Source organism: Saccopteryx bilineata, chromosome 3 (assembly GCF_036850765.1).
Source record: "Saccopteryx bilineata isolate mSacBil1 chromosome 3, mSacBil1_pri_phased_curated, whole genome shotgun sequence".
In the NCBI taxonomy this organism is placed as follows: Eukaryota; Metazoa; Chordata; class Mammalia; order Chiroptera; family Emballonuridae; genus Saccopteryx; species Saccopteryx bilineata.
Window position 1 is genome coordinate 44,546,623 of NC_089492.1, and position 16,734 is coordinate 44,563,356.

At 35.0% G+C, this 16,734-nt stretch overlaps 1 protein-coding gene across 1 annotated transcript in view; it reads left to right on the top strand.

The window, feature by feature from the left end:
* The first annotated feature begins 1,318 nt into the window (after window positions 1-1,318).
* The window catches only part of TRIQK (triple QxxK/R motif containing), a 46,981-nt gene continuing 31,565 nt past the window's right edge, over window positions 1,319-16,734 (top strand). The window contains exons 1-2 of the mRNA XM_066266079.1: window positions 1,319-1,351; window positions 1,978-2,059. Of these exons, the coding sequence (XP_066122176.1) occupies window positions 1,340-1,351; window positions 1,978-2,059 (94 nt within the window). The 5' untranslated portion in view covers window positions 1,319-1,339. The remainder of the gene's footprint in view (window positions 1,352-1,977; window positions 2,060-16,734) is intronic.

Here is a 16,734-nt window from a genome sequence, read left to right on the forward strand (position 1 = left end):
TGTGGTTTTCCAGTTTTCCCAGCACCATTTGTTGAAGAGGCTTTCTTTTCTCCATTGTGTGTGTAAGGTATTTTTCCCCGCTGAGAAGGAAGGAAGGAAGGGGGCTGGAGCCAGAAAGTGTGGAATAATAAAAGGCTTTATTGAGTACAGAGTGTGCATCCCACCCGACGAGATTCCCTGGCCCTGAGGAAAGATGAAGGCTAGGGAAGTCGCAAGTGGTGACCCAGGTGGGAGATATTTAAAGGGTCTCTAGGGTGGTCGAGCTAATATGACGTGGTGAAATCTCACTGGCTGGCAGACGGTCACTGTTTTCCAAAGGGTTATGGGAAGTTTTTTTTGGCGTACTTGGTTGTGGGCGGTCCTAGCCAAAGTTCCGGGGCCTGAGCTTTCCCCATTTTACCGACCTTACAGTGTGTTGTTGGCCCCTTTATCAAAAATTATTTGACCATATACATGTGGTTTTATTTCTGGGCTTTCTATTCTGTTCCATTGGTCTGAGTGTCTATTTTTCTGCCAATACCATGCTGTTTTGATTATCATGGCTCTATAATATAATTTGAAGTCAGGTATTGTAATGCCCCCAGCTTCATTCTTTGTCCTTAGGATTGCTCTGGCTATTCAGGGTGTTTTATAGTTCCATATAAACCTGATGATTTTTTTTGTTCCATTTCTTTAAAAAATATCATTGGAATTTTGATGGGAATTGCATTAAATTTTTATATATCTTTGGGTAATATAGTCATTTTGACTATATTTATTCTTCCTATCCAAGAACAAGCTGTTTTCCTACAGGGATTTCTAACTCACATGACTAGCAATGTGTCTGGTGAGGAAAGGTTACCATGGGGACAAGGTCCTTGTTTTCTTAGTTTTGCCCATTGCTTGGTACCCAGTGCTTTCTACCCTGGTTGACCTTCTGTACCTGGCCCATTATCCTTGCTCTACTCATGTCTACCTAAGTGCCTGCCACAGAAGCAGGAGCAACTTCATGCATCACTCTTAGGTCTTTAATAAGATTCCCAAGGTATAATATACTCAGTCATAGTAGAAGTTCATTTCTTTTTTATTAGAGTACTGTGATAGGAAACAAGTTAGAATACTCTAATCCTGCCCAGGTTGAGCAAGGTTTTATGTTCCTATAAATGTACCCTTAGGGTTTGTCTATGGATCAGTTCTTTTCCGGACAGTTAGATGGGGAAGGACAAGGCAGGATTCAACAAAGATTTTTAAGGCTGCAAGTGATACACATCACTTCCATTCATATTCTATTAACAACTCAATTACATGTTTGAATTGAGGTTAAGAAATACAGTCTAACTCTGCCAAGAAGAAAAATAGAATGTGGATTTTGGTAAGTAGTTTGTATCTGCCATAATATAGGAACTCAAAAATGATAGGATTGATTTAAAAGTTATCTAGGAGATTAAATCAGACAGAATATAGAGTATAGTAAGAATGAGAATATTAGTAGATGGTAGTGGTTTAAACTGTTTACAGAAAAAGAGGCAGTACTACAACTCACATTCCTGCACTGTTACCTATGTCATGTTTTATAAAACAAAATTCAAAGTATCTGAGATTCAAACTTTAGCCTTGTGTAGCATAATAATTTGGAAAGAAGCACAGTCAAGTGCATGCCTACAGCCTCAAACCATCTGAATAAAGACAACATTATTTTCACATTTATAGATAATGCTTTCTTTAATAGTGTGGTTTAATTGAGCATTGATTGTATGTGATATAATGAGTGTTACCAAGAACAAATGATTGGGAAATTTAATTACCAGCAATTGTGTCCTTGATAATTATTTGAAAGAATTTTGTGTTCTCTACTGATAATCTAGTGGGAGTAAGTCAAAGACACCTTTACCCATTGTTTTAAGCATGGATTTTATGGAATAAATTATTCATGAAATTTATAGGTAATACTTTTGATTTTTCAGAACATCATAATTTCATATTTTTTTTTCTTTGCAGCACACATTTTGGAGATCAAAGATGGGTAGAAAAGATGCCTCTACTATAAAACTTCCTGTTGATCAGTACAGAAAGCAAATTGGTAAGCAGTGAATTCCCTTTGATACATTTCTGCAAATTAAGATAATGAACAAAAGCAATTATATGTAGTATTAAGAAAATAACTTTTCCCTAATATATGTAATATACAGAATATGAATAATGAAAGACAGTTTAGACTTTTTAAGGAGCAAACAATAAGTAGAGCCTTTCCTACCAATAGAGAAATACACTTTGTATATTTGTGATTTTTTTCAAAGCTCTTATAATTATTACTAATTTAATAAAAGAAAAAAGAATTTATTCTTAAGATGCTTTTATATAGTCAGTACTTTAATATTATTATCTATTAAATCTTTTTATTCATGTAAAACTTTAAATTCTGTTGTCTAGTAATGGTAATGATTTGATACCCTCCATTAAAACTGTACCTTAGTAAAATGGTGAACTAGAGGAAAGTCCACTCATCAGCCCAGAAAGATAACAAAAAGCTTACCTGTTTAAACTACACTCCAGATCATGTAGGATTTTCTACTCATTCTTTTCAAGGATACATGGAGTATTAATGAAAATTATCCACATATTGTACTAATCACAAATCAAGTCCCCCAATTTTAAAGAATCAATGTCGTAAAACTACACTCTGAACAAAGTGTTGTAAATTAGAAATCAGAAGCAAAAATGAAACTGTTCCTTACCTAACCCCAAGCTCTTAAAAATTTAATATTTATTGATTGACCTTAGAGAAACAGGGAGAAGGAGAGAGGAGAGAAAGAGAGAGAGAAAGTGAGAAAGGGGGGCGGGAGCAGTCATTTGTTGTTCCTCTTAGTTATGCACTCATTGATTGCTTCTTGTATGTGCCCTGACTGGACTGAACCTGCAGCCTTGGTGTTTCAGGAATGTCACCCTCTTTTTTTCTCACACGTTCTTTGCTATTGCACCTGTTCCTATTTTTGGAGAAATTTTAAAATAATAATAGTTAATAATAATTAAAAAAAATTTTGAGATACAGTAACTGAAGGACAAACCAGGAAGTTGCAATAGGAATCAGAAAATAGGTTGAAATAATTGCTACCAAAAGAATATATATTATACCCTATTATACCTAGTCCTGGCTGGTTAGCTCTGTTGGATATGCCAAGGTTGGAGGTTGTGATCCTGGCCTGTCTCTCTGTCTCCCCTCCTATCACTTAAAAAATCTCAAAAATGGGCAAAACATATAGAGATAGTTCATAAAAAAGGAAATCTAAATAGACTAAATAAACAAAAAATAAAAAAGCTATTACAATAAAAACTGAAATTAAAGGGTTTTATAACTGACTCACTCAACTGGTAGTCACATAAATGTAAATTACAGAACAGTATTTCTGATCTGGATAACTTCTTGAGTAGAGGTTAATTATGTCTGGTTTATTTTGTATAATCCTTGAATAACATGGGTAAATCATTGAGTTCTTCCATTTTTTATATGTTTAAATAGAAGGACTTACTTACCAGAGTAAAGTCTCTAATCAAATGGGATGTGCTAACCACATAAATGAATATAATCATATTGTGAATCAATCTACAACCCAACTCTCAACTATATAGTTCTTAGAATTTTGACAATATAGAACATTTCTATCTTCTCAGATCATTCCATGTATCTGCTTCCATTTAGTCTCTACCCAGTGTCCATTATGCAACCACTCTTCTGATTTCTATTATCATAGAGGAGTTTTTTCTTATACAAAAAGGCTTCTGATTTTTATTGAAATTTAACTTTATTTAATAACCAATTTTGAGAATAGATATGTTAAAACTTGAAAGCCTTCTGTTCTATAAACATGACAGATTTTTCTTTGTATTTAGTTTTTATATTTATTAGATCTAAGGAAGAATAAGGCAGAGAAAGTAGTATAACTGTGAAGCCTCAGCCTTCTTCATATACTAAATTGTTCTGAGGGTGCTGTGATATTCATTATGTTCCCATAGAAAGTTCTCTTTCCTGTTTTGCTTACTCTTGAAAATATATGTAAGTAAGCATATGATCTACCTGTCTCACATGGATATGAGATATCCTGTATGTACTTTGCAAATACAGTATTGGTAATAAAACAATATACTGTAATAAAAGTAGAATAGTGAGGGTTTACTTTTGCTTACTCTTTTAAAGATAATGCCCTGCTTAAGATTCTCATGTAATACTCTAGAACATCAAATGAAATAGAAAAGCTATTAGTTAACTAATAAAAATTAAAACTAACTAATTCAAGGATTGTTATCAGAAAAAGATTTTCTGATTTTCTGTGACAGAGTTAGAAAACACCACAAGCCAGAACTCATACTAAGATAGATCTTCTATCACTGATACCATCTCTTTTGAATAGAGTCCTATGCAGATATATCCAACATATAATAAAAAATGTGAGGAAAGAATAAAAGTAGCTAGAATGATTTGGGGGACATATATCAGCATTGGTGTTAAAAAACAAAAGACAAGAAGTACCAAAACAATAATACAAATAGCAAATGAACTGAGTATCATAGTGTTTTGTGTATATTAAAGTTATTAGTAAGCTTATTTAGATTGTTAATAAACTTTCACAAAGAATAGTGTTAACATGTATGGGATGTCCTCTTGTTACTAAATCTCATTTATGTATACTTAATATGGTCAAACAGTAATTATATTTGGCAAGATGATTTTAACATCACTACTTAATATTTATCTTTGACTAAAAGTTTTGCCTTTTCAGTTATGAACTAAATGATAGTGAATAATGGCTTTCATAAAAGCTTTTTTTAAACAATATTCTTTGCTCCGGTGAGAATCAAATGAGCTGCCGCTGACTGGAAACACTTTGCAGTTACAGAATCTTCAGAATAAATGGGCACTGTTTTAATTATTGTAGTGTAATCTTGGAATGTGTACTCAACTGACATGAAAATTTCACTTACAGCAATAAATTAAGAAATATGAAATATTGCTGACTACAGGGGGAAATACAGTGGTACCTTGAGATACGAATTTAATTCGTTCTGTAACTGAGCTCATAAGTCAGTCAACTCGTATATCAAACTGTTGATACTGGACCCATGCGCCAACGCGCCAACTAGCGGCAGCTTCCTGAATCACGACTCGTATCTCAGAATTTTGCTCGGATCTCGGACAAAAATATGGGCCGAATCGCAGCTCGTATCTTAAAAAAATTGTATGTTGGTCTGTTCGTATCTCAAGGTACCACTGTATTAGTAAATTGGTTGGGCTTTATTCAGAATTAATTTTTCAAATATAGATGGTAAGAGAGTGGCTAATACTACATGTATTACTCTAAAAATAAACAATTTCAAAAATAAAAATAAGAGAATTTAAAAAACTTTTAACATAAGATATTTTATAATTTTTATTAGTTATATCAGTCCAAATACATATTTATATGTGCTAGCTGAATTATGTAAAACTACAATAATTTGTTTGTAAAGCTCTGTTTTCTCATGTAACAGAAGTAGCTAACAAATATTAAGCATCTGGTGCAGGGCACATCTTAAATTTATTTCATAGCAGTCCTGTGAAGTAGGGACTATTATTATCTTCATCATTACAGATCAGGAAAACTTGGCATAGATAGATTGAAGAATTTCCCCAAGGTTCTACAGTTGGCAAGAGTTAGAACCAGGACTAATTCCAAAAAATTGACCACAGAAGCCCTTCACTATAGTACTTCCCTGGGCCATATATTAGGTACTGACAGATATAAAGATAATTAAGTCACAAGATCTGAGTTCATGAAATCAGCAGTATAATAGCACTATAGCCATCATAAGAGTTTCAGGTACTGCTCCTCCTAATTTAGAAAAGCCAAAATATGATTCTTGTACTTCTTAATTCTCTATATTTATCAAATTTCTAAGATTTTGTTATAATTTATTCAGTTAATATTCATATACAGTTGTATACATATTTACCACTATATTTTTGTTCCTAATTCTCTTTTACATTCCATATCTTCTATGATCCTTGAAATAATTTTCTTTGTTTCTGATGGACATATTTTTTTCTCAGATTTTTTTAGAATATGTGCCTGTTTGTGACAAATTCTAGGTTCTTTTTTCTATGAGCTTGTCCTTCCTTCCTCCCTCCCTCCCTCCCTCTCTCCCTCCCTTTCCTTCCTTCCTTCCTTCCTTCCTTCCTTCCTTCCTTCCTTCCTTCCTTCCTTCCTTCCTTCCTTCCTTCCCTCCCTCCCTCCCTCCCTCCCTCCCTCCCTCCCCCCTTCCTTCCTTCCTTCCTTCCTTCCTTCCTTCCTTCCTTCCTTCCTTCCTTCCTTCCTCCCTTCCTTTCTTCCTTCTAGAGGAGGGGAGATAGTGAGACAAACTCCCGAATACGCCCTGACCTGGATCTGCCCAGCAGGGCGTACTCAGGTACAGAGCTATTTTTAGCACCTGAGGCTGAAGGCTCAGACATATGCTATTCTCAGCATGTGAGGCCATGCTTGGACCAAATGAGTAACTGGCTATGAAAGGGGAAGAGGAAGAAAAGAGGGAGAGGGAGGGAGAGAGAGGCAGTTGGTTGCTTCTCCTGTGTACCCTAACCAGAAATCAAACCGGGATATACAGTGTGTCCGTAAAGTCATGGTGCACTTTTGACCGGTCACAGGAAAGGAACAAAAGATGATACAAATGTGAAATCTGCACCAAATAAAAGAAAAACCCTACCAGTTTCTGTAGGATGATGTGGCAGCATGTGCGCATGCGCAGATGATGACGTAGCATCGTGTATACAGTGGAGAAGCCCATGGCCATGCCACTCGAGATAGGGATGGTACAGAAGAAAGTTCAGTGTGTTCTGTGGCTCGCTAAATTCGAATCCATGACCAAAGTGCAACGTGAAGATCAGCATGTTTATAATGAAGCGCCACCACAAAGGGATAATATTAGTCGGTGGGATAAGCAGTTTAAGGAAACTGGCAGTTTGGTGGAGAAACCCCGTTCTTATAGGCCATCAGTCAGTGACGAGTGTGTAGAGGCTATACGGGATAGCTATCTAAGGAACCCTAAAAAATCTGTGCATGAGCCCACATCGAACTGCACTGAATAGATATGAAACCGGGAGAGTTTTCCTTTTATTTGGTGCAGAATTCACATTTCTATCATCTTTTGTTGCTTTCCTGTGACCAGTCAAAAGCACCATGACTTTACAGACACAATGTATATCTATCCAGACTGATGCTCTATTCACTGAACCACCAACCAGTTTTATATCCCACTTATGTGTGAAATCATATACTTCTTAACTTTTTCTGATTTACTTATTTCACTTAGTATAATGTTCTAAAGTTCCATCCATCTTGTCATAAATGACACTATGTAATCATTTCTTACAGCTGAATAGTATTTCATTGTATATATGTACCACTGCCACTTCTTTATCCAATCCTCTGTGGAGGGACATTTTGGTTGTTAGCCACTGTGCAAAATGTTGCGATGAATATGGGGGTGCATGTGTCTTTTTGTACCAATTTTTTCGAGGTTTGAAATAGTTACTTAGTACAGGGATTGCTGAGTCATATGGTAGTTCTATTCTTAATTTTTTTGAGGAACCATCATACTTTTTTCCATAAAGGTTGCATTTTCACCAGCAGTAAATGAGGGTTCCTTTTTCTCCACAGCCTCTTGAACACTTGTACCTGTCTTGTTCATAATGAGTCAGTCTAACAGGTGAGAAGTGGTATTTTATTGTAGTTTTGGTTGGCATTTCTCAAATAGCTAGTGAACATAAGCATATTTTTATATATCTATTGGCCATTTGTCCTCTTGGGAGGAGTGTCTGTTCAGGTCCTCTCCTTATTTTTTAATTGAATTGTTTGCTTGTTTATTGCTGAGCTTTGTGAGTTCTTTATGTATTTTAGATAATAACCCCTTGTTGGAGCTGTTGTTTGCAAATATCATCTCCCATTTTATTGGATGCCTATTTGTTTTGTTGTCAGTTTCTTCTGCTGTGCAGAAGCTTTTTAATTTGATAGAGTCCCATTGATTTATTTTTGCCTTTACTTCCCTTGCCTTTTGGGTCAATTCATTCATAAATTGTTCTCTACGGCCAAGGTCCATGAGTTGAGTATGTGTTCTATTCTATGTAATTGATTGTTTCAGATATTATATTTAAGTCTTTGATCCATTCTGAATTAAATGTTGTGCAGGAGAACAAACTGTACTCAAGTTCCATTCTTTTGCATGTGGTTTCCCAATTTTCTCAGCACCATTTATTGGAGAGGCTTTCTTTTCTTCATTGTATCTTTTTGGCTCCTTTGTTGAGGATGATTTGTCCATATATATGTACTTCTATACCTATATACTGTCCATATATATATATATACATATATACACAGATATATACCATATAAGATATATGTGGTTTCACTTCTGTACTCTCAATTCTGTTCCATTGGTTTGTATGTCTTTTTGTCTGCCAGTAGCATGCTGTTTTGGTTATTGTGGCTCTAAAGTATAATTTGAAGTCTGGTAGTGTGATACCTACAGTTTCATTCTTTTCCCCCAGGATTGGTTTATCTATTTGAGGGTTTTTTTATGGTTCCATACAAAGGCAGTGATTTATTGTTCTATTTCTTTAAAGAATGACTTTGTGATTTTGATGGGGATTGCATTAATTTGTATATTGTTTTAAGTAATATGGTCATTTTAACTATATTGATTCTTCCAGTCCATGAACAAGGAATATAAAGTGTTTTAGTATTCAATTTGCTAGTATTTTATTGAAGATTTTTATAGGTGTATACATTAGAGATATTGGTCTGTGGTTTTTGTTTTTTATGAGTTGTACTTGCCAGGTTTTGGTATGAGAGTTATGTTGGTCTCATCAAATATGTTCAGGAGTATTGCTTCTTCTATTTTTTGGAAGAGTTTGAGAAGGATAGGTACCAAAACTTCTCTGAGTGGTAAAATTCACTACTGTTACCATCTATTCTTGGACATTTGTTTTTTGGGAGTTTTTGATAGTTGTTTCTACAGTGTGTCTGTAACGTCATGGTGCACTTTTGACCGGTCACAGGAAAGCAACAAAAGACAATAGAAATTTGAATTCTGCACCAAATAAAAGGAAAACTCTCCCAGTTTCACACCTATTCAGTGCAGTTCGATGTGGGCTCATGCACAGATTTTTTAGGGCTCCTTAGGTAGCTATCCCGTATAGCCTCTACACACTCGTCACTGACTGACGGCCTACCAGAACGCGGTTTCTCCACCAAACTGCCGGTTTCCTTAAACTGCTTATCCCACCGACTAATGTTATTCCTATGTGGTGGCACTTCATTATAAACACGCCGATATTCACGTTGCACTTTGGTCATGGATTCGAATTTAGCGAGCCACAGAACACACTGAACTTTACTCTGTACCGTCCACATCTTGGCTGCCATGGCTGTGGGCTGCTCCGCTGTATACGCGGTGTTACGTCATCTGCACATGCGCACATGCTGCCACATCATCCTACAGAAACTGGTAGGGTTTTCCTTTTATTTGGTGCAGATTTCACATTTCTATCATCTTTTGTTTCTTTCCTGTGACCGGTCAAAAGTGCACCATGACTTCACGGACACACTGTATTTCCTCCCTGCTAATAGGTCTATTTAGATTTTCCACTTCTTCGTGACTCAGTTTAGGAAGATTGAATAGTGAACTTACCCATTTCCTCTAGGTTGTTGAACTTGGTGGCATATAATCTTACATAATATTCTACTATCATCCTTTATATATCTCTGATGTCTGTGATAATTTCTTCTTTTATTTTAGATTTTATTTATAAGCCTTTTCTCTTTTTTCCTTAGTGGTTTGTCGATTTTATTTATTCTTTCAAAGAACCAGCTCTTTGTTGTATTAATTTTTTTCTATTCCATTTAATTCTGCTCTAATTTTTACTATTCCCTTTCTTCTGCTGACTTTGGGTTTGCCTACCTTTGTTCTTCTTTTTCTAGTTCCTTAGGATGTGATGTTAGTTTGTTTACTTGGGATCCTTTTTTTTTTTTTTTTTGATGTAAGTCTGTAATGATTTAACTTCCCTCTTATAACCGCTTTCACTGTATCCCAGAAGTTTTTATTTTGTTTTATTTTATTTTATTTTACACAGAGACAGAGAGAGAGAGTCAGAGACAGGGATAGATAGGGACAGACAGACAGGAATGGAGAGAGATGAGAAGTATCAATCAATAGTTTTTCATTGCAACACTTTAGTTGTTCATTGATTGCTTCCTCATATGGGTCTTGACCGTAGGGCGGCAGCAGATTGAGTAACTCCTTGCTTGAGCCAGTGACCTTGGGTCCAAGCTGGTGAGCTTTTGCTCAAACCAGATGAGCCCGTGCTCAAGCTGGCGACCTCGGAGTCTCAAACCTGGGTCTTCCGCATCCTAGTCCGATGCTCTATCCACTGCGCCACCACCCGGTCAGGCTGTATCCCAGAAATTTTGATGTCGTGGTGTCACTTTCATTTGTCTGTATATATATTTTGTTCTCTGCTTTTATTTATTCTTTGACCCAATAATTTTTTAGGAGTACGTTATATAATTTCCACATTTTTGTTGGCTTCTTACTTCCTTTTTACAGTTGAATTCTAATTTCATATCCTTATGGTCAGAAAATATACTTGGTAAGATTTCAATTTTCTTGAATTTGTTGATGTTAGTTTTGTTGCTCAACATATGGTTTATCCTGGAGAGAACTCCATGCACATTGGAGAAGAATATATAATCTGACTTTTTGGAAGAAATGTCCTGAATAAGTTTCTTATGTCTATTTGGTTCAGTGTGTCAGTTAAGACTGATATTTCTTTATTGATTTTCTGTTTGGAAGATCTATCCAAAGCTGTCAATGATTTATTGAAATCTTTGAGTATGATTGTGTTTTTGTCTGCTTCTATTTTTAGATCAGTTAGTACATTTCTTATATATTTTGGTGCTCCCTGGTTCAGTGTATATATTTAAAGATGTATTTTGCCTTTTTGGTAGAGTGTCCCCTTTATCATTATGAAATGTCCATCCTTGTCTCTGGTTACCTTTGTTGTCTTGAAGTTAGCATTGTTAGATATGAGTATGACTACACCTGCTTTTCTTTGGATATTATTTGCTTGGAGAATCATTTTCCAACCTTTCACTTTTAATCTACTTTTGCCCTTGCCACATAGCTGTGTCTCTTGAAAGCAGCATATGTTTGGGTTTAGCATTTTGATCTAATCTGCTACTCTGTGCCTCTTTATTGGTGAGTTCAGTCCATTTACATTTAGTATAATTATTGACACTGGAGTATTTCCGATAGCCATTTTATGTTTTCTTTTTTAGTAGCTCTGTGTCTTGTTTGGTTCTTTTTGTTTTTTCTTGTTTCTATTCATTGTTTTTGTATGGTGGTATTCCATACTTCTTTCCCCTGTTTCTGCTTTTTTAAGCTGTGTGTTTCAGTAGTGACTTTTTTGTGGGTGGTTACCATTAGGGTAAGAAAAAAATGTTCATATGTACAAGAGTCCTCTGTCATATGAGTACTTTCACACTCCTTTCTCCTTTGCTATTGCAGATCTTTATCCTCTCCACTTTTATGGTATTGTTGTCACAGATTATTCTTGTTTTTATTGTGAACCTTTTGGAGCATTTACTTGTAGTTTTGATTTGTTCTGCTCTTTATTTCTGGTTGAGTAACCCCCTTAAATATTTTCTGCAGTGGAAGTTTTCTGGAGATAAATTCCCTCACCTTCTGTATGTCTGCAAAAGTTTTTCTTTCTCCTTCATACTTAAAGGATAACTTTGATGGATATATTATTCTGGGCTGGTAATTCCTCTCTCTCAGTGCTTTGAATATTTTGGTCCACTCTCTTCTGACTTGTAGAGTTTCTGCTGAGAAGTCTGATGATAATCTAATGGACTTTCCTGTATAGGTTATGTTCTTTATTTCTCTAGCTGCCTTGAGGATTCTTTCTTTGTCATTTATTTTTGACAATTTTATTATGATGTGCCTTGGAGTAGGTTTGTTTTGGTTGAAGAACTCAGCATTGTTTGCTTCTTTGATCTGAGGTTCTAACTCATAGTTTTATGAAATTCTCATCTATTATTTGTTTAAATAGTTTCTTGATTTCCTTCTCCCTCTTTTCTTTTCATGATATACCCATTCATTTTTTTTATAAAGGTTGTGGCAAATCTCATGTAAAAAAAATTTTTTTTACTTATTTATTTTAGAGAGGACAGAGAGTAAGAGAGAGAGAGAGAGAGAGAGAGAGAGAGAGAGAGAGAGAGAAAGGGCAGAGAAGCAGGAAACATCAGCTCTCATATGTGCCTTGACCAGACAAGTGCAGGGCTTTCTGGAAATTTTTATTTTCTTTCTGAGCTACATCTCTGTCTTGTGTAGCCATGGTATTCAATTTCTTTTTTCTTGATATTTGAGAGTGGTATTGTTAAAAACCCTAAGACCAAAAAACTTTAGTCCATTTGATCTATCAGGCACACTTCCAAACCTAGCTGGGGTTTCTTCACTGCATTATAGTTGTTCAGTTTGTTGAAATTTCAAGAGGAGAGTTCAGAGCTATGTCTCACGTGGCCATTACTCTGATGTCATCTCTATAATTTCTATTTTTAATTGATAATGTTTAATTTTGCTCCATCTCTTTTGTTCATCATCATTATTGAGATTTGTCTTATATATAGACATAAGGATTTAGCTTTTGTTATTCTAGATTCTGTTGTGTGTTATTTTCTATAATTCTACTCGTACCTTTATGATTTCCTTAATTGTAATTTTTAAAAAAAATTTTATAATTCAATAAATAGCTTTGCTATTTATTTTTCAGACTTTTTTGGGTAATGTTCTCATTTAATGGATTTGTTTTGTTTTTTGTTATTTTTTATTACATCACTGACATCATATTTAGACCTTCTTGAATTGTTTATATGTTATATATAATTCTATAGATATTATTGAGTTGTATATAACACATATATATTCAATATAGTAACTATTGAAATATATATATTATATACAGATGTATATATATTTCACATTGATTTTAACCTGATTGTTTTTTGTTCAAAGAATATTTTCAATATGTCTGTTTCTGATACTACTTTTTCTACTATTGCTTAGTATGTGCTCAGTTTTGCTAATTTATGTTTATTTTTTAAAAGAGTAGGTATTCTCTAACATTTAGATGTGTAAATACTTCTTATGTTAATTGTGGTGTTCAAATTTTTTTTGTACTTTACATGAATATTTGAACTGTCATTCTGTGTGAAAGGAGAACAAAACATCCTTATCATAACTACGGAGTGTATAGAGCTGTCAATTTGGTCATTTTATTTTTTCCTTTATATAGTTTGGGAATTTTTTTTTTTTTGCAAAGTATTTCTAAACTGGTACATATTTATGATAATTTCTCTTTTTATATTAAACAATGGCCTCTTTATAAAATGCTTTTTTTTTCTTAGAAATTTTTTTTTGCATTGATACTGGTAAATACCTCTCTCTTTTATTTAGTATTCTGATAATTTTTTCTATTCCCTTTCATCTAGAGCCGTGATGGTGAACCTTTTTATAAAAACCACCCACTTTTGGCCCTGGCTGGTTTACTCAGAGGTAGAGCATTGGCCTGTCGTGCAGGAGTCCCCGGTTCGATTCCCAACCAGGGCACACAGGAGAAGCGCCCATCTGCTTCTCCACCCCCCCCCCGTGCCTATCTGCTTCTCCACTCCTCCCCCTCTCCTTCCTCTCTGTCTCTCTCTTCCCCTCTCACAGCCGAGGCTCCATTGGAGCAAAGATGACCCCGGCACTGAGGATGGCTCTGGATGCGACAGACTGATGCCCCAGAGGGGCAGAGCATCGCTCCCTGGTGGGCATGCCAGGTGGATCCCAGTCGGGCGCATGCGGTAGTCTGTCTGACTGCCTCCCTGTTTCCAGCTTCAGGAAAATGAAAAAAAAACAAAAACAAAAAACCCGCCCACTTTTGCAGTGCTGGTCAACCTGGTCCCTCCCGCCCACTAGTGGGTGTTCCAGCTTTCATAGTGGGCCAATCATGGTGCCGTTTGGTTGCTCCGCTGCCACCCACCATGAAAGCTGGAATACCCACTAGTGGGCAGGAGGGACCAGGTTGACCTACACTGCAAAAGTGGGCGGTTTTTATAAAAAGGTTTGCCATCACATATCTAGATCTTAATCTGTTTATGTTTTTGATATAGTCTAAGAGTCTTTGACTTTGAATAAGACAAACTTAATCCTGTATTTATATTATGAATGAACAATCTAGATACTTTCAACAATTTATTTTTTATTTTTTATTTTTTTGGTGGATTTTCCTCACTAATCTCTACACTAACCTTTTTAAAATTATTTTAAAGTGTGCATTCGATTTTTTTCTCTCTTCTCTCTCTCTCTCTATGTGTGTCTATATGTATGTGTGTGTGTGTGTGTGTGTGTGTGTGTGTGTATATATATATTTCCTCAAATTTACCTGGTATATTTTACTTAATGTAATCTAAAGTGTATTGATATCTTTATCATAAACAATATAAAGATTTTAACTTTTTATACCTGACTTACTCCTTTCTGTTGTTCATGTTGTTTGTATTAATTTCTTCTTTTGTTTTTAAAAGCATGAGCTCAATTATTACAATTATTGTTTTTAAGTTTTATTACCTATTATTCCTTAGAACTAACTTTATGTGTCATGTCTTTAGTAACAACTACCTTTTTTATTTTACATTTTCCTTCTGAAGTGTCTTTGTTCCTTTTGCCTTCATAAAAGTATCCATTAGTAGAGCCTGACCAGGTCATGGTGCAGTGGATAGAGCATTGGACTGGGATGTACACGATCCAGGTTGAAAACCCCAAGGTCACCAGCTTAAGTGCGGGCTCATCCAAATTGACTGTGGGTTCACCAGCTTGAGCACAGGTTCGCTGGCTTGAGCATGGAATCATAGATAGCACCTCATGGTCACTGGCTTAAGCTCAAAGATCAGTGGCTTGAGCAAGGGGTCAATCATTCTGCTCTAGTTCCCTTGTCAAGGCACATGAGAAAGCAGTAAATGAATAGCTATGGTGCTGCAATGAAGAGTTAATGCTTCTCATCTCTCTCCCTTCCTGTCTGTCTGTCCCTCCCTGTCACTCTCTCTGTCTTTCTGTCTCTGTCAGACACACAAAAAAGAAAGTATCCATTAGTACTAAAATTTTTCAATGTCTGCTTATACTATAGTAATATTCTGTTGTACTCATACTAAAAGTATAGTTTAGCTGGGCACATAATTATAGTTGATATTTTAATCTGCTCAGAATTTTGAAAATATTGTTCCATTCATTTTCTCTTCTGGTGTTACTGATGAAAGTGTTCTATTACTCTATTTTTCATTTCTTATAGTTATATTTTCCTCTCCAGGTTTTAAGGGTTTTTTTTTATTAAAAATTTTTCAGTTCTAATTTAAAGCAAATATTTATTTTTATTTAGTAAAAATTCAAAAAATAAGGCTTGGGATTTGCTGGCTGTGCTTCTTTCTCATAAGGATTCTTGTCTTAAATTCTGGAAAGACTTAGAAATATGATTTTTATTTTTATAATGACTTTCCCCCTTTTTGTTTATCCTTCTGGAATTCCTATTACATATAAATTAAATTATCCCATTGTAACATCATATCTCTTATAATCACTTTTAAATTATTCTCTTTTTATTTCACTGTTCTTTACTAGGTTTATTCTTTTCAGAATTATCTTCTTTTTGATTAGAGTTCAGCAATTCTTTGTCTCTCACTATCTTTCTGTCTCTCTCTTACTCATGTATTTATTGCTATTTGTAACTTGTACCCATGGATGTATCATTTCAGAGACCTTTCTTAGTCATGTGTAAAAGGTATGATTATTTAAAAATCTTTTTTATTCTATTTCTCTGTTTTTTCTTCTGTAATTATTTTAAACTCCAATTTTATATTCTTCCATGAGTCCTTATGGTACCAACTTTCTCATTGGTTGTAATGGCTGTTCTACCTCATGCTATTTTCTTGTCCCCTTCCTTTTTTAAATCCCTTTAGGTTTTATGGGTGTGTGTGTGTGTGTGTGTGTGTGTGTTCAACTCAACAGAGGTTTGTTTGTGTTTGTTTCTGTTTATTCCCTTGGTGAGAGTGCTAGCAGTCTGAATTGCAAAATCTTTTCACAGTGCAATGTTCTGTTTGGTTACTGACAGTAAGGATTTTATAGATTTTGGACCAGTGATCTGAATTTTTTTTTGGCCTAATATTTTTGAAATTTGGACCTCACACTTTGTATTGGGTCTAAAAGACTTAAGATTTGTATTTTTCATAGGAGATACATCCTTCCTCCACACTCAGAGTTTAGAGGAAACAGAAAGATTCATTGTTATTTCTCCAAACAAGTGTAGATTATTTTTCTTTCCTCTCTGTATGGCTTAGTCAGTACTTTGAGGACCTCAACTTTATTCATGTATCTCAATTTCAGCTCTTTTCTCATAGTAGCACTGTAAATACGTGCACTAAAAGTCAATGTGATTGACAATGAAAACCAAGAATTTATATACCACTAACCACCTCCAGGGCTACCAGAATAAAAGTAGCTGTGTTGCTTTGAGGTTAGTTTGTTATTCTTATTTGTGTGTTTCTGGCTTTGAACATCTTTAATTCCTTATGGCTCTGTAAATATGTATACATTTATAGCATTATAGAGTTATTACATTATCCTACTGTTTTTATGTACTCA